Consider the following 23,345-nt stretch of genomic DNA (forward strand, 5'->3'; position numbering starts at 1 on the left):
ACCAATTTTCAATCGCATGTAACTATTTAAATAAAAAATTTTAAGCAAAAATATTTTAGATATTTTTTATATAGGCATAAAAGGAACCTGTATACCAAATTTCACAAAAATCTGTTATCATACGGCCACCACTTTTTTTGCGAATTTTGCTCATTTCGCATGGAATGACCCAATGGCAAAAATTGTGGATCGGTGTTTGTACATCGGAGCAATTTAGTAATATGGGATGCACACCAGTTTTTGGTGATGCATCGCCCAGCCCTACTGTAAAGTTGATGTATGTTAGTTTTAGAATTACTTTCAGTCTCAGTATTTAAACAATTTTCGGAAATTTTCAGAACATAATTTTTTAACGCAAAGAAGTCTAAATTTAGATTTTAGTCAGAATAAATTTAAATTTTGAGTCTGTTTTCTTTTTTTTTGACTGATTTCTGAACCTGTGTCACTTGACACAACATTAGTTTTTGAGATAGACCGTGCAATGCAGCTAGTTTATAGATAAAAGCAATTTTTGACGGAACTGGTTTTGAGAAAAAATGAGAAGCAACTTTTACATCTTTTGTTTCAAAAAGTGCGAGTTAATTACGTAATTTATTATAATACAGTAGAAGACCGTTATAACGCACACCTTGGGACCAGAGCTTTTGCGTTATATAGATCATTTCACCAATTTTGAAACTAATGTTCAGAATATATCTATATATTTGCACGTCAGAATGAGTTTTATCTGCAATGAGTATTAAAGCACCAATATTACAATTAGTTATTCACAAATAAATATGTTTCACAATCAAAATCCTGCACTTCTGCTAGCTTCATGGTTTACATAACAGCTGCATTTTCAAGAGCCATCTGGTATTTTCTGTTTACTATGAGTACTAATTTTCAATTTAAAAGCTTTGAAATAAGATGGAAAGATGAAAAACTTTCAAAATTTAATTTGCCTAACAATTTTTATTTTTGCAAAGCAAAACAAAGGGATTTTTTGAACTTCAAAATCTATTGTTTACTTCTGAAAAGTAGTGCGGTTTATAGAGAATTGCGTTATACAGGTTGGCGTTATAACGGTCTTCTACTGTAATGTTCAAAATTTTATTTTTAACATTAAATCATATTGAAGAAAATACTCAGATGGGAAAATTCTATAAAATAATATTTAGGTAATGAAAAAAAAATCAATCTTTAGAATTCTTTAAATTGGCGTAAAATTGTATTATAAACTTAGAGCAAAAATTGGAGAGAAACACATAATGTTGTCTTGGGCATTATTTTGTCACTAAATAGGGTTCTTTCTTCATTACATCTCTATAGCATTTGAGGGAATCCAAACCCACTTGCTCCCCATAATCACTTGAATAGCTCATTTGGATAAGCAAGAGCTCCCATAGCCAAAAGATAAAGAAGTTCCTTAATAATTTTGTATTTCTTGGACACTCTTAAAAGCTCCAGTTTGCTGCTGGTTTGGCAATGAAATTGGTTTTAAACATTTGGTTTAGACCTGATTGAGCTGGATTTATTTTAATTCACTTTGTAGCATAATAGGCAAGAAGTATCAAATTGTGAGAAAACAAAGCTTTTAGAGGTTTTGATACTAAATGCTGCATGCTAAATGTTCAATGATAAAATAAAAATTTGTGTTAATTTAAAGCAGATCTGATGCTTAAGGATTGCTTCTCAATGTAGTAATGTGTTAAAACTTTGCAGTTATATTTTCAATGCATTTGTCAAGACTCTTGGCAACCAATTTTTCCGAGTATGAAATGGGATTTTACAGGAGAAAAAATTTAAATTTTTAAGATTCCTTCTGTCAACCAAGTTCGAAGGTAACTGCTCCAAGTCCAACAGCAGCATTGCTGATAAAATAGATAATTTTCTAACTTATATGAAACATAAATTGGGAGGGCATAAGAAGGTGAGGGTATCGAATAGAAAACATTAAGACATCAAGAAAGCACACTTTTATTAAATTATCTGGTGGACTGTTGTTTATTAAGAGGTTTTTACAAGTTCAGTATGTATTACATTATTTCAAGCAATATCTCGGTTTGCATATTAGACTAGATAGAGTAGTTATTTGTTTATTTACTATCGGTGATGTTCCCATCAATTTTTCTGAGGGTATACTTCCAGTAATTCTCTAGGCACAATAAGTGTATGCAATCATATACATAATATGTCATAAAGTTTTTGAACCTTGAAGGTATAACGCTATCTGTTTAAAAAAAGTTTGAGAGTATACGGCGTATATGGAGCATACCAGTATACCCTATGGGAACATCACTTTACTATAAATGACTATGTGTCTTCCCAGAATTCTTTGTGTATACTTTCCTGTCATTCACTTCTTTGTTTCATTTCAACACAGGTCTGTGAAGTTATTTTAATATCTGAGATGGCAACAAGACTGTCATCGAAATCTTGAACTTGTGTGTCAGCTTCGAAATAGAACTGTGGAAGCAGAAAAAGGTGTTGAATTATATGTGTATAAAGCAAGCCTTGCTAATTTTAAAGAAATTTCTTAGTCGAGAGTTCTTTTTCTTTAAACACATTATCTAAGATAATACAAAAACATTTTTGCCTGACATAACATTATGCAGTCTTCCTGTTTAGTTAATCAGGTAGTTCGTAGATGGCACCACTGAAATACAGTATTAAAATATTTCGACTTTGGTAGTGCTATCAAGGATCTTAGTAACTACACAAAAAGGAATTTCTTTTCAACCTCCTTCACCCCCCCCCCAAAAAAAATATGAATAAAAACATTTAAACTAAAAGATGAAAGATTTCTGATGAAATTTTTTTCTCAGTACAATGTACACTCTTCAGCAGTCTTCAAATTTTTTTCGCCCCATTCACATGGACCTTTTCTACCCTAGAAAAAACTTGCTTTAAACTGCATTCCATTTATTTCCTGGGTAAATATGGAACTTTCTACCTCCTATTTTCAACTGTAGTTAATGGGGGGGGGGCGGGAGTGCCAGAGTGCACTTTGCAAAACGAGTTTGTTTAATAACTGAGTGAAACCGCTAAGGATGCTGGGTAAAGCTACTTTCTCGAGTACAGGGTACAAACTCTTTTTGCATGTGAACTAATTTTTTTCGCAGCTTGAGTGGGGATATGTGAGGTACAGACTCCTGTGAAGGTGGCCAAAATCTTAAAATAGCCATACACTCTTTGGAGCAGGTTACTTTGTAAAAAGGATTTGCAAGCCAAAGCTGAATTTGAGCAATTGAGGTAGTGAGAAGCCAAGGGATGCAAGTGGCAAAATTAAAAATTTGGAGATAACCCATACAAATGGTAGGTGAACCTCTCCCCTGTCTGGAGGCAAGAGATTGTTCTAGTAGCCCTGGTAGATGCTGCAGTACAGAATGATTTAGAAAAACATTTCAATGAAAGCCTACCTAGGATCTAGTCTTTAAATGCCTTTTACTCGAAACTTAAAATAGTCCACTTGCCATCCTTTTGCTTCTCACTGCCTCCATTGACAACTTCATTCATAAAGTAATGTGCAAAAGTACGTAACATTTTTTTAAAAATAACCTCTGAGTAAAAACGCAAGGCAATTTTCGAAAATGAATGCTTGCTGTAAGATTTACGGGTATTTTCACTAGTTTTATAACCTCTTCGTAAGAAATTTTAGATGCAGTTTGTATCTAAATTATTTGTAAAAATTAAATCATTCTAACAGTAAAAAATAAAATTCTAACAGAGTACTGCACAAAATGAGATTATTCCAATTCGTAAATAGTTCACAGATTTTTTGAGGTATTTTGTTGCTTGTTTGGGAATGGGTCATGATGAGTAAATGCAGTCATTTCCATAACATATTTGGTTGGCAAATTTTTAGCGGGATTTGTTGCTTGTCGGCGGAATATTGTTCTCTTTAAGGGAATGAGTTATTGATGATGATTAAATGCAATTATTACCATTACATGTTTAAAAACCTTTGGTAATAAGGTTTAAAAGACCGAGGCCACCTCTCACCTCTGTCTTTAACTACTACTTAGATGCAAAATTAACTATAGCCAAACGTCAAAAATTGTGTGTCAAAGATGTATCGGTAGAAGTATGAAAGTTTTTAATTTTTTAAATGTATTTTATGAATCTTATTTTCTAAACTATGACTGGTAGCACCCGAGAAATTGATTTAAAAGAAAAAAAAGAGGTTCTTGTATTAAAAAATACCTTCAAATATTTTGGAGATTTTAAATGTATTTTACGAATATAACTTAATCAATATTATGACTGATTGGGCGAAAGTAATGAATAAGAATAACTTTTTTTTGTTCTGAAAAACATATTTGACCTAAAATGTCTTCCAGTATTAATTTAGTTTCAACTTGTAATTAAATTATAAACTAAAAGTAATTGAAATACCAGTTGACTATTAGTTGCAATTAGTTCTAGTTAACTAGTGCCAATATTGGCACACTCACGGAGGAGGATAAAGGACTTTAGCCCCTCCCAGAAGCGAGAAAGAATGCAGAAATGGTTATGATCCCCTGCTCTTGACCAGAGCAAAAAGATCGTCTAAAGTCGTGTTTTTTTTTTTTTTTTTTTTTTTGTGTGTGTGTGCCTTTAATTTCGGAAATTTTCTTAGGAAGAGCCCCCAACCCCCATCCTTTCCATATAATATTTCTAGGATTTCAATCTGAAAAGTTTTCGGAGTAGATCAATTTGCTCACTCCTTCTCTCCTAACTTGTCCAAACATAACCTGAATTGACCTTTTTGGAACTCTGATTGTTGCATTCTCATGCCTTATTTAAAATTATGCTAAAAAACCTGTCGCTATCCTTAAAATACTCGCGAAAGACTACACTCCATAGGTATAAGGTTAACAGGATAATTATTTTATTTTTTCTTAAAATATTGCAAGCTCTCGTCTTGAAATCATCAGAACAAACATTTTAAACCTAAGTGCTAGTGTTGCCTTGACACGAGGGATGCTGACACAACATAACTTCAAATAAACTTCTTGCAAGGCTCAACACTGATTTCAAATTATCTCCAACAGGATACCACCTAAGACCAATTAACAGACCTGTAAATGCTTGCCTTAGTTTGACAATTTCTTCCAATGCAGCGTTATATTAACCAGCTTCCATGTCTAGGGCGGAATTCGTAATTTCTTTTTGTAAAGAATGGGAAATATTTCAGATAGCATACATGGCTGATTCCTCAGCGCAGTGTACCAAAGTAGTTGCATTAATATTGTTATGTCTTATAGCCTTGAATCCTTTTTGAATAAAGTACCCCCCCCCCCCACCTTATGAACCTGAACAAAATGCCTCTGTGTCTAGCATGTGCTAACTGTTAAGACATTTTTTTGCTAAAAATGATAAAAGAAATTGTTTTAATGTGGCTCTGGTAGCTTGGTGACTAACCTTGAATGAGCTCATTTTTGTTTGGGTTGAAAGATAAATTTTTAGAGTGGCACAAGACCAATAATTATTGCTACGTAAACCGGCCTTCCACACCCCTATTATAACTAGTGATGTGGATCGGGTAAATACCCAGCGGGTAGGTAAATATTTTTTGGGTATTTACCCAAGGGCTGGGTAAATACCCAAAAACTGGGTATTTTACAAAAAAATGCAAAAAGTGAGCGAGAATTTTTTTTTTTAAATCTAAATATGAAATAATTAGTAAAACTGATACATACATATGTATTACACAGTTTATAATATTTTTTATTGAAACACTTAATGAAATTATGAAAGAAACATATCATGAACCAAAGAATCTTTCTTCTCAATGCCATAATTGGAGAAGATGTTAACTTTTTTTTTTTTTTGTAACCAGTTAAGCTTTTTACTTTTTGTAGAATGGCTTTTTATATGTGAATATCATATTAGCTTGCTGAGTTGTTCCACACAATAATATTTTAAATATGCGATCAAAATACAAATTTTAGAGAAAAATTTATTGTTTTGTATATATGGTTGGTTATACAGGGTGTTCTGTTTTAACCTGCAAGACCTTTATTTTTGCAACCGCTAGTCCTAGATGCATACTTCCAATTGCAAAAATATTCAAAATCAAATGCAGAGTAAAGATATTGAAAGTTTGAAACAAAAATAAAAATGAGTCAAAAACTACAAAATTTAACTTTTTCTACGACCCTAGGTCCCTTAACTTATATTTAGAGAAATGATCTGCATTTAAAACTTACTGACACAAAAAAACTTGACATTTGTGCAATCAAAACTCAAGGAGATATTCCATTTAAAAGTTTTAAGGGACCCTACAGAAGATGAGATTAGAACTTATTACCCTTTCAGAAGAATGATAGGTTGGCAAAGTAAAAAACACAAGGTATTTACATTTTTCATTTCTATTCAAAAATTCATGCAAATGTTATGCCGTGATACGCAAAACAAGCTGCAAAACCTTGAACAATTTGAAAAATCACACTCTGCACACATATAATTTTATATTTTATATAAACACTCATTAACTGCTATATTTCCCCCCAAAAGATGTTACTGAGGGCGAGTGTAAAGTGGTGTAAGTCACAAAACACTGCGTTTCATATCTCAGTGAATATTTGTCCTACTCATGTCAAACTTTTTTTGTAATTGTTTTTCAATGGAGATTATTTCCCTAAATATAAGTCAGAGGACCTGGGGCTGGTGTAAAAAGTTAAAATTTGTATTTTTTTACTCATTTTTATTTTTACTTCAAATTTTTAATATCTTAAGTCTGCATCTGATTTTGAACATTTTTGCTATTGGAAGTATGCATCTAGGACTAACGGTTGCAAAAATAGAGGTCTTGAAAGATAAAACAAAACACCCTGTATATATACATAGTGGAATACAAACAGAAAAGTATTAAAGTTGGATATAAATTTTTGAAATAAATACCCAGGTAAATACCCATTTTGGGTATTTACCCGGGTATATACCCTGGGTATTTACCCCTAAAAATAAATACCCAGGTATTTTACATCACTAATTATAACAAATGGAAAAGTTTAAGCATCAATAGATTGGAAGTTAGCTGATAATGAAACTGACAATGATTTACTATTACTAATGGATGAGTGGTTGGGCAGCTTTAAAAACCTACATATATGTATGTGGTTTTTACATCAGTTGGGATACGACAACAGAAAAAACAGATTTACAGATTTTTTATCTTTTTTAAAAATCTTGTACTTAATCGCCCAGGAATTATACTTCCACGGCGGCCTGTTTCCTATGTCCCTCTTTATTGTATGCTAAGTGATTTACAGGCACTACTTAACACTCTCGTTTGTTATGGCAACATAAAAAAAACTATCCACTTAGGTTATATTAGCGGAAGTGGCAGCAGATACCACTCTTCTTTTTATTTTCGCCGTTTTTTATTTCTGCGCAATCAAGATTGCTTTCGTTTTCCATGGTCCTCATGTCAAGATTAATTCGTTTTATAATTGGTTGTTAGAAGGTCACGTGAAATAAGAACACATAAGTTAGCAAGAGTACATATGTTTACATGCTATTTTCTCGAGAACAGCCTGTTGTTACGGGTCAAGTCGGGTAGAAAAAAATTTCAGAATATTCCAAGAATCGTAAGTTATCCTTGTCTCATCTTTATAAAACTGTAGTTAATGGAGATATTAATTAAAAAGTAAATTCAAGTCTTTTCCGAAATTTCATGAAAAACATATTCGTATATTTAAAATTTTGATACCATTCGAATCAGCGGATTTTTCTGCGTAAGATATAATTTGTTTGAGTTAAAGTTATAGCTGTTTTAGTTCAAATTCAAACGGCTATCTTCATGTTAATCAGTAACTAATTCATCTTTTTTTTTTTTTTTTTTTTTTTTCGAGCTTTCTGTGGCCTGTATTAGCAAATAAGTTTGTAATTGCTTTTATTATTTTCCAATCTCAGTAGGAGCTTTAAAATTGAATTTTGCTTGAAAAATGGATGTTAAAATTTAAACAATTCATTTTGTATTAAAAAAAATTCTTTGCAGTTTCCACCCTCCCCTCCCCATCGTACCGTAGTTCAGAGCCATCCCAGGGGGGCGGGCAATCGCCCCGGGTGCCGTAAAGCACCCCTTGTTTTGATGGAACACCTTATCATATAAAGTTAGGGACGCCTTGCGGCCCCCTCATTTCGCGTATCATAAGCCGCGTTCACAACACAATTTTCGACCCGGTAAATCCCCGCTCTGGCTCCGCAAAAAACTGTTGAAGAATTCCCCGTTTCCATGTAAAAAGAGGTTTTTACCCAGCATCCTTAGCGGCTAGTAGACGAACTTGTTCCGCATAATGCATTCTGGGTAAAATTCCGCTTTGCTTCCCAGAAGTAAGCAGGAGGAGAAAAAATCCACATATACCCCGTAAATAACCGGAATGCGGTGAAAAGTAGGTTTTTTTTTCCGGGGTCGAAAGTGTCCACGGAAACGGCCCTATAGATACGCAGTCATAGACACACAAAATAGAGACTCACTGCAATGATTCTTTATTCCTAGGACACGAAAATATTCCTCTCTCTCAGTCTCCAAAACATTCGTTTCTTTTGTATCATTGAAGCAGATACAATTTCTGAGAATATATCTTTAGAATCAAACATGGTATTTTCCTTTGTCTAGTCCCCACCAAATTTTTGGATTTCTTCCCCTGCATGCGGTGATGTAACCAGAAAAAAGTTTTAAGAATGCACACTGATAGAACAAAAAAAAAGGGGGGGGGGGAGTCCGGGGTCAAAATTTTGAAACTTTTAGTTTAAAAAAAACGCAACTTTAGACTTTCTTTGCAGATGCTATGGAGAAAAAAGATAGAGAATTCAGCGGAAATTTCTAGAAATTGAAGCATTAAAAGCGCGATTATATGCCAAGTTCATTGGCGTGAGGATCAGGGCTGTGGAGTCGGAGTCGGAGTCGAAGAGTCGGAGTCGGACTGATTTTGGGGTAAAGGAGTTGGAGTCGGAGTCGTTAGAAAACATGCCGACTCCGACTCCGACTCCGGGTTTCTTTTTTTCTTTCCTTTTCCCTGACTCTCCTTGCATTTTTTAAAAACGGACTACCAATTGGTTCGATTACATGAATAAAAAGATACTAATAAGGAAATAACTGCCATTATGGCAATCAGCTAGCTTGAGTGCTTATCGAACTTTCTGTAGCTGTCCCCTAGTTTGCTTGCTTTTTAACTTAACTAATAGCAACTGTCAGCAAACGGTTTTGTTGCCTAACATTTTCAAGTAATCACTTTCAAATAAAAATAGAAATATAGTGTTTTGTTCGATCTCAATTATAAAATAGTAAAAGAAACGTAACAAATTAGTAAATTGAGGCCAGTAGCTAAGGTTGAAGCGTTTAAGGGTAAACGGCAAATTCAAAGAAATTCTGGCGCGAAAGTACGAATCCAAAAGATTCGATGAAATAATCTAATGTTTTTTTCTTTATTAAGACTATTTCTATAAGCTTGGTTCTCACTAAAAAGTATGGAACAAAATAAGTGTAAATGATTTCTTGATTACAACACTCAATAATTGCAGTTAATCTTAAAATCTTCATATTAAGGTTAATTCAAAGCAGCCAATTAAATTTAAATTAAAAATTTAGCGAAGAAATATAGGTATAGTAACCGCTATTCGTACAAATTTATATACCGCCGCATTTTGTGTAAAATTAGCTCCTGACGTATATGTGCCCTATTTTCGTTGAAATTTTATTGATAAAATATAATTTAAAATATATTCGCTAAAATTTTCAGAATTAAAGTATTTGTATTTTTTATAAACTCTGAAATTAACTTTGGGTGTCATCTACCAGATGGGTGTCACCCGGGGCGAACCACCCCCTCTCAAGAACTTGGATTTAGAAAAAAAGCTTTTTTTTCTGTCAAGTTACAGCTTGAAAAAATTGAAAGCACACGATTTGATCAATATCTATTTGCTAAACATTAAAGGCGGGCAAATTACAGATAATCCTTTTCAAATTTTTTAAAAGGGATTTTTAAGTCATCTCACTTTTTAACTCGTAACTATTGGAAAATTTGATCTTTAAATTGAATTTCTAACGTTGTACGCGTCTTAGGTTTACAATAAAAAACAAAATGCGAAATTTCCATAAAAAGGAATTAATATTTCAATCTCTGTTTAGAGGTTTTCTCCCTTCCCCTGAAGAGAGCGAGGGAGTTGAAAAAATACAATTATTTTTTTTTAATCCGGAGTTGGAGTCGGAGTCGGGCGTTTCAAAATCCAGGAGTCGGAGTCGGGGTCGGAGTTGGTCATTTTCCTTCCGACTCCGCAGCCCTGGTGAGGATAAGTGAGGGAGTTCAGACTGTTTCTGATCATTTTTTAATTATTATTTTAAATAGATTGAAATCAATTCCTCCCCCCCCTGCAAGATTTCGAAATTGAAGTTTCAAAAACGCAAATTTACACAAACTTTAAAGATTTTACGGAAAGGCTCTTTTTGGAGTAGGGATTGCAATACCGGATCAAAAATTCGATACCTGTATTTGATATTTTTAAAACGTGTTACCGGAATATCGGTATTTGAAATTTCTCAAAAAACGAAAAAAAAAAAAAAAAAAAAGCTTGAAAACATATTGTTTCGTTGCCACATTTCATAATTTTAAACATAAATTGTATTTATGAAAATGTATTGTGAACAAATATAAAATGAAGGAACAAATGTCATAATAAAAAATCAATAAAAGTAAAAAACATAATGCATCTATTGAATTTTCTCTGAGCTCGGAATCCATTTCAGTGCTCAACTTTCCTACTGTTGAAAATACTCTTTCTGAACTCACGCTGGTCTGTGGTACTGTTAACAATTCGCGATACACTTCATCTAATTGTCTAGAAGTCCTTAATCTTCAAATTCTTCGGTCTCTATCGTGTTATTTTTTGGATAAATCTTTTTGTGTGTGTGTGTTTCTTTTATATTGTGTGTATAATTATCCCCCCCCCCTCAATTTGTAGCTAGTTGTAATTTATTTTCGAGTTACGATACTTTTCCAATATTAACTTCATTTTCTCTTGAGCAGGAGAGATTAGTGTTTGGTTTTTATTAGCTCTTTAGTTCGCAATTTACGATAAATTTGACTAAACATGATCTTGTTAGTTTCTCTTATTCGTTTTCGCTAAATTTTCAAAATTCTTTACAATTATATTTATGTAACCTTCTCAAAATATGTTTCAATTGATTATGCTCTACCTTTATGCGAGTTTTCAAGGCACTTTATAATTTCCAAATATTATCTTGCAAAGTGTAAAGCCAAATAGTGAGACAGGACAACAAACCAATACTGGTACCAACAAATTACCATTTGTTATGATAACAAGAAGTTTTGTCAAAATTTAGTACAGTTGAGATAAATAATTGAAAATGAAATCAAAAAGTATTACTGCAATTGATGATTGAAATAAATTGCTCAGAGAACAAATGCATTCAAAATTGCACTCGAAATTAACTTTCACAAGTGGGAAAGTGAGTGATCAGGGAAATGTAAAAAATAGAAACATGGTGCACAAAAGCGCACGAAAATGCGATTTTTCTCACCATCTAGCGATGACAATATCATTTTGCAACCTTTCCGCTACTTTTGTTTTATGATATTCTATTACTTCGTGCTTTTGTGAAGCCAAATTTTTACATTAATAGATTGATTTTGGCTCTGTATCACGGATAACAAAATTTATTTTATAATCCTTTAATTAAAACTATTTATTATTTTCAGTAATTAAATTCAGCTTAAAAAATACAATATTCCAGGGCAAAAGATCATTGGCATAGCACATATTTTGTGTTGAATGTTTTACAAAATACGTATTGTTTTGCTTCAAAAATGTCAGTCAGTTAGTTACCCGTGGACAAATAAAAGTATAGCAGTAAAATTATAATTCTGTTTAATTCGCCATGGGGTTGTTTCCTTAATTTTAAAATTATTTTTTTTTCTGAAAGAGCATGCATAAAAACATAGATTTGACCATTTTTAAATAATTTGACAAAATTAACTATATTTTAAAAAATATTTAAATTGGTGCTCTGACTCAGTTTTATTTTTTACGCTTCTGCGCATCACATCACAAATGATGAACTGCCATTCACTGTTGACATTAGCGCACAGCGCAATATTTAATTCACTCATTTACTCATATGTAGTGGCAACGATATGGTTGATAGCAAGCGTAGAGCGCAGTATTTCATTCGATTCTGAATTATCATACCAGGAAGTGCGGTAGGCAGCAAGCGTAAGCATTCAGCGCACCAGTGGAATGTGCCAAAGTACGTCATTTGTGACGTCATAAAGACCACGCATTGTTTAAACAATCGGACATTTAAAAGAACGAATTGAAAAACTGCTGTTGGGAAAATAAAAGTATTTTCTGTGTCCATGTTATTTTTTTGTTCATTAAAAGTGGTCCTTTTGACTGAAGGAAACAATGGGGTTGTTTACTTCAGTCAAAAGTAGTACTTTTAGTCACTGAAATTGATAGAATAAGCAAAAATAATAATAATAATAACATGGACCCCAAACATACTTTCATTTTCTCGACAGTTATTTTTTTAATTACTTTTTTTTAAAATGTCCGATTTTTCAAACAAGGCGAGGTCTTGATGACGTCACAAATGATGCTCTTGGGTTAATCTTTCTTCCGCGTTTCCACGTTATGATAATGAACAAGCGAACTGAAATTGTTCGTTACGCTTGCTATCAACCATATCGTTGCCAATACACGTGAGTAAAGATGCGAATTAAATATTTTGCTCTGTGAATGGACACAACTGAATGGCATTTCATCATTTGTGACGTCATTGAACAGAAGCGTAAACAATAAAAGCGCACCGATTTAAGTATATTTTTTTAAATATAAATCTTAATCAAATTATTTAAAAAATGGTCAGATCCTATGTTTTTAAACATGCTCTTTCAGAAAAAAATACCTCTAAAATTTTGGAAACGACCCCATTCCATTCAAATAAAATATACAATGCACGGCATTCGCTGATTAACGGCTGCTGTAAGAGGTAAAACCAAGACCAACCCACTGACATAGGACATGATCACTCCAATGAGACATTTCTGCCTTATTCGCACAAAACTAACAAGAAGTTCTGTCTAGAACTAGACGAGCCTACTTTCCCGTATACCCATACTACTTTCTAGTACCTAATCAATATTCTCAAAAATAGCTAAGATCGCAAATGTTTTCAAACATAGTTTAACTAAAAACGCGAAATCTCGCTAAGGCTACTTTGCTCGCACAATACTAAAACTATAACCCTAAACAAATTTGGCGAAACCTTTCAGCTGAGAATAAAAGGAATAAAGTAAATTCTACGATAATAAATTCAAGAAAATATTTTGCATACTGTCCATTCCAACTAAATACTGCTGTAAAATATGATTAGTTAAATTAATTTAAGATTAAAAAAAACTCATATTCTTACAAATTCATACAAAACAATAAAAAAATTTACCTGGTATAACGTTATCCAATTTTGTTAATCCAGAGTTTTCTTGTTTACGCTTCCACCATTTAATACTTTTTTGAAAGAAATAAGGAAAACTAACATTATTTTGAGAAGCTCGAGAATACTACTAAGGGACGAATTAATTTCTGTAGCTGAAAGCAAACTAAGACACATCGATTGCGTTAATAAATACTCAGAACAAACTGCCTGTGTTTACGTCAACAGACACACGTGGAACGCAACGTGGCAATGTTTTAGTTTCATTTACAGTTTTGTAAATCACCGCAAGGGGGTTAGCGTATTCGAGCGCTGAGGAGTTCCGAATTCGCCGAAAACTGAATACCTAAATTAAAACTTTAGCGTAAAAATAAAAACAAGTCCGATCAACAATAATTATTTCACAGTTAAAACCATAGCTGCGAAGTCGGAGTCAATCTCATTTTGGGGTAAAGGAGTCGGTGTCGAATATCTAAGAATCGGAGTCAGTCATTTGTCCTACGTGTATAAATTTTTGCCAAAGCTACGAAGTCGGGGAGTCGGAGTCCGATTAATTGTCGGACACAGGAGTCGGAGTCGATGTCTGGAGTTTGGCGTCAAGAGCTAGTTCCAACAAAATTTGTTTGAAGTAAATCCGCCTTCAAGTACGGAATCTACATTGACTTTCAGTTTCCCCGTAGGCACTAATGTTAAGGGATTTGAACTGTTCAAAATTGAACGGAAAATTGTTCAAATCAAAAAGATATTTTATATACAAGTTTTTCATCAAAAGCTTTTTCCTACAAAGTTTGTTTGAAGCAAATTCGCCTCACAGTTCGGAATTGCCTTGAATTTCTCCGTAGGCGCTAATGTTAAGTTTTTTTGAACTGTTCAAAATTGATCAAAAAATAGTTCAAATCAAAAAGTGAAATGTGGGAATAAGGTGTCTTCGCCGAGATCTTTCGAGCAAAAGAAAGTTTTTTCGAATTGGACTATTCATTCAAAAGTTATTAGGGGGGGGGGGCAGACAGACCGACAGACGTTTTTCCCCATCTCAATACCATACTTTCCAATTTTTAATTTTTCAATATTTATTTAATTATTTTATTTATTTTTGACTTTTTGTTTTTCGCGATATTTTTAAGATGCATTAAGCCTTCTTTCATGCTTTTTTCTTCTTTTTCTGACTTTTACTGGGAAAGTAGGCTGAAAAGGGTTACCTCTTTGACGAGTACAAAGAATTTATTTTTGCAAAAATACTCTTAACTACCAGACGATCTTTTTCACAATGTATTACTAGGCTACACTTATAATATTCTGACATTTTTATTTATCTTTAATCTTTTTTTTTTTTTTTTGTCATGGTTTCTATCTAGTGTATCTTGATTGATAAAATATTATTGGTATTTGTCATAATTTTTAAATTCCCTGACGTTTTCGTCCTTATTTCATTTACTTATTTATTTACTTTTTTTTTTCAGTATATATGCTAGGATACTAGGAATTCAATTCAATTTTACCTATATGTTGTTTTTATAACATTCGGGGTATGTCAGCAGAAAAAACACATTTACATTTTTTTAAAAAATGTATTTTACCATTGCATAATCGCCTAGGAATTGTACGTCCACTGCGGCCTGTTTCCAGTGTCCTTCTGTCTTGTATGCTGTCGAAAACACGTACTGCGTGACATATCCTTGCTTGATGACAGACAACGACACCGGTTTCATGCCTTCGAGATAGTATCGGAAACTGAGGCAGCCTTCTCTCAACCCCAAAGTACTCAAATTCGGAGTTAGAATTCTGGCGATGTGATTTTGAGCCTCGTTTCCACGCACCACGAGTGCATATCCTTGGAAAGAAAGCAAGTATTGAAATTTTATTCAAAAGCTAAATACAGTGCAACTAGCGCACTAAAGCATACAGACCACTGATGCCTCCCTCGTTGAGAAAAGTGCGCTGCCATTGAGCTTCAGTCACTTCTTGATTTTCCATTCGACAGCTGTCCTGCGAGAAGTTACATTCGAACAAAACATCGTCTGATAAACCTTGAAAGAAGAAAAAAAAAAAAAAAAAAACTAGAATTAACAAGACTTTTTTTTTTTTGTTTTTAGAAAATGGACGAAAATTTAAGTTGCGTCATGAACGGAGCTTTTCGCTTTCAGATGTTTAATTAAAAACTGAATAATTTAAGATATTTTCTTTTTCATAAAATACTGTTGTGTGTAACCATATAATTTCCCCTGTACGCCTCTTGTTAGATGTCGTTTCAAACCCCCCCCCCCCAAAAAAAAAAAAAAAATAGGCTTGTATTCAAAGGCGGAAAAAAACTTCCTTAATGGGAGTGTCCAGGTTAAAAATCGCCAGTTCTGAAACATGCAATGTAAATAGATTAAATCAAATTTGGTTTTAATTTTATAATGACAGTCATACTCTTATTCAAAAAATTAGTTGATATGGTAAACCTATTTTTAACCACCGACTTACAAAGGAAGGGATTTATAAATTTGACGTGTCTGTGTGTCGCACTCTAGCGCCTAAACGGGATGGACCGATTTTGAAAAAAGAAAAAAATTGTTCGAAAGGAGAGATGATCGAGAGTGTTCTTAGTAGTGATGGGCATAATCGAGTTCTCATAATCGAATCACTCGATTATTCAAGATCATTCGAGAACTCGATTACCACGAGTTTCTCGATTATCGTATCTCGAGTTCTCGATTATCACTTCTCGAGTTCTCGAGCGATGAACTTCTCGAGTGCTCGATTATCACTTTTCGAGTTCTCGAGCGATGAACTTCTCGAGTTCTCGATTGTCACTTTCCGAGTTCTCGAGCGATCAACTGCTCGAGTTCTCGTTTTGAACTTCTCGAGATGTTGAGTTCTCGAGATATTGAGTTCTCGAGATCTTGAATTCTCGAGATGTCAATCACTCGAGCAGTGTTATTCTTCGATCGATTTGATAATCGAATGAACCTCTCAATATAGTTGACTTCTGACAAGGGTGCCCACCTATGGAGGGGGGGGGGGGGCATGGCGCAGACTGTGCTATTGACATTTTTAGGGGGGGGGGGGGTGTTTTAAGGGCTATTTTTCTCATTTGTTGGGGGGAGGTCTCTGCGATATTGAGGGTGGGGGGGGGGCTTGACCTCAGGGGGCGGGTGAGCACCCTTGCTTCTGAAGTGTTTTAGTTGCAGGGGCGGATCCGTCATTTAGGCGGTCAAAGGGCTGGCTTTGAAAAGTTAATGATTTTACTTATGAATGAGCATGGTTTTTTTCCCGTCTTCCGCAAAAATTTGCATTGAAACCTTTTAACCCTTCCCCCAGAAAGACGGGCTGCGCTGAGGAACCCACAGGGGGAGGTGGGTCATTGCGCAGACTGAGCCATTGAAATTCCTAATGGACGTTAGACTTTTTTAGGGGAGTGTCCTTCTTGAGGGGGAGAGAGGATCCCTAATTTTAAAAAGTGTGCCAGCACACTTGAGGAATAGATCCCCTTGCGATCTAAATGGTATTACAATCAAATAATTGCCTTTCGAATGTTTCATTCGAATATTGTTATAAATCGAATGTATACTGTTGAATGCTTGATTATCAAATGATTCTTTGGGATGCTTGGTAGTCTAATGATATGTTTTGAGCGAAAGGTGTTAATGAATAAACACATGGACGGGTCTGTGGGAGACATGTGTTGTGTCTCCCGGTGGTGGAAGTAAAGGTTGGAGGCGCTTATATAAGGTTCTAACTTGAGAGGCATTAAAATTATAGTTCAGGTAAAAAGGGGGAATACTTAAGTTGAAAACCTGAGGGGACGTCTTCCCCCTTACGTTCACCTTCGACTATACGATTGGGTAATGATACAAGTGTAATAGGCAATAACAAACGTTTTAGAGCCCAAATATACAGATCACTGCAGACACGTGTTTCGGGGTTTTAAGGAACCCTTTTTTCAACGCAAAATAGTGAGATTGTGGATGTAAGGACATTACTGGATGTCTTTACGGACCATTCATTAATTACGTAAGGGTCCCGTGGGGGTGGGGGGGGGGAAATGTCTGCATACTTTGGGGGGGGGGGGAGAGGGGTTCAAACGCATTCTTAAGCAGTATTTTCCAAGCCGATGTTTCATTTGCGTCTGGAAAATAAAAACGTATTAGGATGACTTTTTTATTTATGTTTTACGAAGAATTAATTATGTAAAACATAATAAAAGAATTGCACTATGTATGGCATGTTTTATTTTAAACTACTATCGCATCATATACAAAAAAATGTCGAAAACACATTCAGTCTAGATTCCAACTTTTTAGTAAATATTTCTTCACGCAAAAAGGTTTAATTTAATAATAGTGAATTAAATTTCGATTCCAGTGATATTAGATTAGTTATTTTATTATTTCTAAAAACGAAATGGAATCTTACGTAAGAGTAGGGGGAGGGGTTTGAAAAACCTTACGTACCCTTACATGGGGGGAAGGGGTCAAAAATGGCCAAAATCATCCATATGTAACAAAGGAATGGCCCCTTATATGTAAAAGCTTACTATTTTGTTGAAAAAAAGGGTACCTTAAAACTCCAAAACACGTTTCTGCAGTACTCTGTATATTTGGGATACAAAACGTTTGTTATTTCATGTTACTTCTCGGCACAAAGGTACTTAGTTATTTCTTAATAAAACAAGTGGTTAACTTCTCGTGAAATTCATTCCTATGGGTGCAAATAAGAGGGGAGGGGGGGGGGGGAGTTTTTGACGGTAAACTGCGGGATTGTAATTTTTAGGGGATTTTGTCTCCTTTGAGGGTATTGCTTTTGGGGGGAAGAGCTTCATAGGTGGTGCTATTTACTCTTGTAATGGATAGATTTGGAATGATTTTTAAAATCGAATAATTGCTTTTCTCTTGCTTTATTCGAATGGGGTAATAGTTGAATGTTTGGCTTCGAATTTTCGATAATTGAGAGATTCCTTAATAATCGAACGATATTTTTAGAACGAAAATTGTTAATTATCATATGAGCAGATTTATGGAGGGGCATGTGTTGTGTGAGTGGCGGATACAATGGAGGGTCGTGGGGGTCATGACCCCCCCCCCTGAACTCTCGAGAATGGTATCCGTACACATTGTGTTCAAATAATTTATGCATGAAATGCAAACGATGAGAGTATCTTATCTTTTCAATAAATTAATTATTTTTCAAAGAAAATATTTGAACTACTACTTTGTTTTATTGCTTATGAAATTAATTTGCAACGTTTATCCCCAATTATGTGCCTTATTCCTGACCGATTTGGGACTTTTTATTGACCCCCAAAAAAGTTTCACAATTTTTTCGTACTTAAAACGGGAATTTCGTTCATGGGGAAGGGCTTTCTTCAGCATGACCCCCACCCCCCCTTCAAATGGTTTTCTGTATCCACCCCTGGTGTGATCCGGTGGTGAAATCTTGAAGCAAAGGATAGAGAAACGCTTTCCATACTGTTTTGAACTTGACAGTTATTAAGATTAAATACGTACGTATGTACAATTTGTATTAAAAAGTGAGGGATAATGATAATATGGGCAAGTCGTTGGGCGACACTAGCAGGTTTAAACTTGAGAGTTGTTAAACTTAAAAATATATTAAACCGGTATCAAGGGCTTCCATATAGGGGGGGGGGCAAGTGGGGGCTCAAGCCCCCTCCCCCTTCTTTGAAATTAGGACATCTTTGCTTTTAGTACTTTTTTTCTTTTCTTTTTTTTTTTTTTGCAAAAATGTAAAATCATTTCTTCTCCAGCAATTAATCAATAAGTTATTAAAAATGTCAAATTTTAATAACTCTAATCTGTACTGAAATCCGTTTCTATGGGGAAAATATCCTATTAAACCATGGGGAGAATATCTGAGCCCCCCCCCCCTTAAAATTTTGCATATGGGCGCCCTTGACCGGTATGGTACAAACCGTGTAATTGAAAATTTAATGTAGTCTTAGCCCTTTTTCGGATTATCGTTTCTCGGGGGGGAGGGGGGATTGTCATAAAAAGCTCGCACAGGGGACGGACGGACACCCCTGTCATTCTATAAGGTTTTAGAATCAAATAATTGCTTCTCAAATGTGTCGAAACGTTTTAAAGCGATTGTTAATGCTGTGACAGCCATGTTAAAACGTTTATGAAATGTTTAAACGCAAGGTGTTTATAATTCAGTGGTCCCCCCCCCCTGACGATGACACTCATCCCTCAAATGCGACGTTGAACCCCCTAAAATAAATTAAAGCCCGCTTAAGTTACCCTCTCCTCTTCAAAACTTCAATGGCGCGGTCTGCGCCATTTACCCCCCTCCCCCGTGCTCTCTCTTGTATAATATATTGTTTGTTGTGGAATACTCGGTTATCGAGCATCTCGGATGATTTGAAAACCGAATACGTAATTTGCTTTTCAGAGAAACTTGACAATCAATTTTAACCTATTTGAGGACCAGCGCACGGAAAATGAAACGTAGCTACGGAACCTTAAGTTCCGAAATGGACCGTTGCGAGCCTAAGCATTTTCAGCAGTTTTGCCTCAACTTTACAAAAAAAAAAAAAAAAAAAAAAAAAAAAAAAAAAACATAAAATCAGCACATTAATTGACTGAAATTTTTTTAAGTTGAGTAAATAATATACTAATCAACATTTACGAAACTATAAGGAATATGACATAAACAGAAGCGAGTAAAACAAGCAAAATACTTAAATTTAACTACCCACGCGAAAATAAATGCTACGCACACAAGAAGTCACAAATATCTTGAGTATGGAATTTAAATAAAAAAAAAAACAATCTGTATAAAATGTAATTTTTATTTAAAAATTGGGCCGAAGAGTGGAAGCTAAAATTAATCCCACACGACAAACTTCAATATTTCTTTTTAATGCACTCAGAAACATTTCAACTTCACTCCCTACACTTTTACTGTTATTGCATATTCCTAAAGTCGACGAATAAAAAATAAAAATAAAAAAGAGCGGATCAAGAAAAAAAAAAAAAAATCATAAACTTCAATGCACTTCAAGCCACACTTGTACACTTTTCAATGCGTCGGGAATCCCAATCCTCTGGAAAACGCAATCAGAAATATTTTACCCTCCCTCCTCATGTATTAATCAGATAAATATACTCAACTACTCTCAACAAGAACATCAAAAAAAAAAAAAAAATCAAAGCTATAAACTAGGAAAGAATGAGTACTTTTGCGCAGAGCAACTATTCCCCTACTTGTTTACATTATTAACTTCGTGTTTGAGAGTCCGAAACCACATTCGAAATAATCACGTGATAAATGAAAATCATTAGTTTAAATGCATAACCGTTCGAATAAATCACTCAGTCGCTCAAATGCCGAGCTCCTAGTTTCTGACAAGCTAACGGGGAATCTAGTCGAACCTGCATCCCCCAAGGATTGCGACCCCAAAATGAAGACTAAAATCTATCGAATCGACCCCCTAAAACAAGCTTGCATTTCGAACTTTACCGGAGGGTAAGGGGACAAAAGATGTATCTACTAATTTTATCGGAAAACAACAAAAAACTAAACCCACTTAAATGTAAAAACGAGAATTTTTCATGGAATTTGGGGGGAGTGGTATTGATTCCCCTTCTAAAAGGGGGGTATCAATACCCCCCCCAACTTAACCTAAAACTTCTAAAAGCCAGGAGGGTTCACCCCTTATTATACCCCTAAATGGTAGGCTAAATGTCACATTCCTATCTCGAGCGCACCCCTGCCAAAACAACTCGGGAATTCAACTGAAGTCAAGGGAGTCCACCTCCCCCCTTTCGCAGGGCGATGGCGCACCCTCTCAAATGTTACGGAGCATCCGTCTAGAAAGAGCTCTCCCCCCCTCCCGAAATGAGATTAAAAAAAAAAAACTCTAAAAAAACCGCTTCTAAAAATTTCGGTTTCGCAGGCTGCGACATGGACCCCCCTCCCCCCTTTCGAAAATGAGATTAAAAAAACCCTCTCAAAAAACCGGCTCTAAAAATTTTAGTTGCACAGACTGCGCCATGCCCCACCCCCTTTTAGTGGGCACCCCCGTAGCAGTCAACTCAATTTTGGAAAAGCTCAGAAAATGAACTACTCGAGTACTCGATTCAAACGTCTCGAGATCTCGATTCAAAAGATCTCGAGAAGTCAATCGCTCGAGTACTCGATTCAAAAGATCTCGAGAAGTCAATCGCTCGAGTACTCGATTCAAAAGATCTCGAGAAGTCAATCGCTCGAGTACTCGATTCGGAAGATCTCGAGAAGTCAATCGCTCGAGTACTCGATTCAAAAGATCTCGAGAAGTCAATCGCTCGAGTACTCGATTCGGAAGATCTCGAGAAGTCAATCGCTCGAGTAGTCGATTCGGAAGATCTCGAAAAGTCAATCGCTCGAGTTCTCGATTTCAAAAGATCTCGATTATCAATCACTCGAGTGATCGACTTAAAAAGATCTCGATTATCAATCACTCGATTATCAGAAGTACTCGATTCCCGAGATCTCGATTATCAAAAGATCTCGATTATGCCCATCACTAGTTCTTAGCTAGGTTGCATCTTTGGATGACATTAATTAACGAAGATATTAATTAAAAACCTCTAAAAGGTTTTTCGCAATTTTTGCAGTGAAAACATAGTCAAAAATTTTAAAATTTAATGCCAAAATAAAGATATTTTTTTTCCGCTTCTGATAGAATGTGTTTGGAACTTCCATAGTTCGAATTATTACGTTTTTTTTAAAGCAGATTTTAACAACGACTAAGCCTTTATCCACGCTAATAAAAGCAATGATTTAAAATTTTTATCTGTTGCTAGTTTCTATTTAACATCAAATAAAATACTTGACATTGATTTTTAATAATATAAGGCTTTTAAAAGGATTTTCAATTTTCCCTCTTGATTCTACAGTTGCGACTCAGTCGGACCGGTGAATACATGTATCGTACACTGCTCAAAACACAACACCCTTAAAAATCTCAAGTACCAGTCATATCCATTATTTCATCGCAACAAATCACAAAACTGAAGTGCTACTGGGAAAACTACTAAAAAGAAGTCGAACAGTTAATCTCAATGCATCATACAAATAGCTCAAGCTTATTCATATGATATGCAAGAATTCTTTCAGCATGAACTATATCTGAAGACGTTTCATCATTTAATGATAAAACCACAAGTAAACTGCATTGTGAAAATGGTTAGACGCATCTTATGTTAGCACCAGAGATGACAATTTGCCAATGACACCTTGTTCATGTCTGACGAAAAAATCTGTTATATAGTGGGCGTTCTGAATTCTTTTCGAAAGGTTATGGAAAATTAAAAAAAAATCTTTGGCTAAGCAATTTCTGCATTTCTTAAGGCATTGGCAGTATCACAGAAAAAATGTTATCGCACTTTTCTTTTTGAAATATCTGAAATGGTGTACATAGATGTCGTTAAAATCTCTTAAGATGTTCCAATGCATGTCCAACTCAGCAATTTTTTGGGGATCATCAAGAAACAAACTTATTTTACTGGTCTTCATTGCCAATACAGGTACAATATAATACCAACCACATCAGAGATATTGTGCGTTCATGAGGAGAAGAGACTTCGGAACGCCTTCCCGAAAGCAAAGCAATGTTTAGCGCGGGGGTGATCGCTACCGCTTTCAATTGAGACAACCCTAAATTTGGCGGGCATTTAAATTTGTAAAAATGTCTTTGTGTTCTTTCCTTTCGTTTCTAGCTTCGCGTAATTGTCGTCTACGGGGAATCTATACTTTTTAAACTGAAAATTTCAGAACAAAAATATTGTATTTACAAAAAAAGTAAGGTATTTGTTTTCCGATTGAAACATTTCTATTAAGGATAGGCTTTCTGAATTTTGAACGATATCCTTTTAAACACTAACGTCCTATATTCGAAATTGCAAGTGCGCTGATGAAAAAAAAAGGGGGGGGGACA

General features: G+C 34.9%; 1 protein-coding gene across 1 annotated transcript in view; it reads right to left on the minus strand.

The window, feature by feature from the left end:
• Positions 1-1,935: 1,935 nt before the first annotated feature.
• The window catches only part of LOC129221247 (uncharacterized), a 31,958-nt gene continuing 10,548 nt past the window's right edge, over positions 1,936-23,345 (minus strand). Inside the window, exons 2-4 of the mRNA XM_054855701.1 lie at positions 15,331-15,450; positions 15,001-15,254; positions 1,936-2,448 (exon numbers count right to left, since the gene is read on the minus strand). Of these exons, the coding sequence (XP_054711676.1) occupies positions 2,335-2,448; positions 15,001-15,254; positions 15,331-15,450 (488 nt within the window). The 3' untranslated portion in view covers positions 1,936-2,334. The remainder of the gene's footprint in view (positions 2,449-15,000; positions 15,255-15,330; positions 15,451-23,345) is intronic.

Source organism: Uloborus diversus, chromosome 4 (genome assembly GCF_026930045.1).
Source record: "Uloborus diversus isolate 005 chromosome 4, Udiv.v.3.1, whole genome shotgun sequence".
Lineage (NCBI taxonomy): Eukaryota > Metazoa > Arthropoda > Arachnida > Araneae > Uloboridae > Uloborus > Uloborus diversus.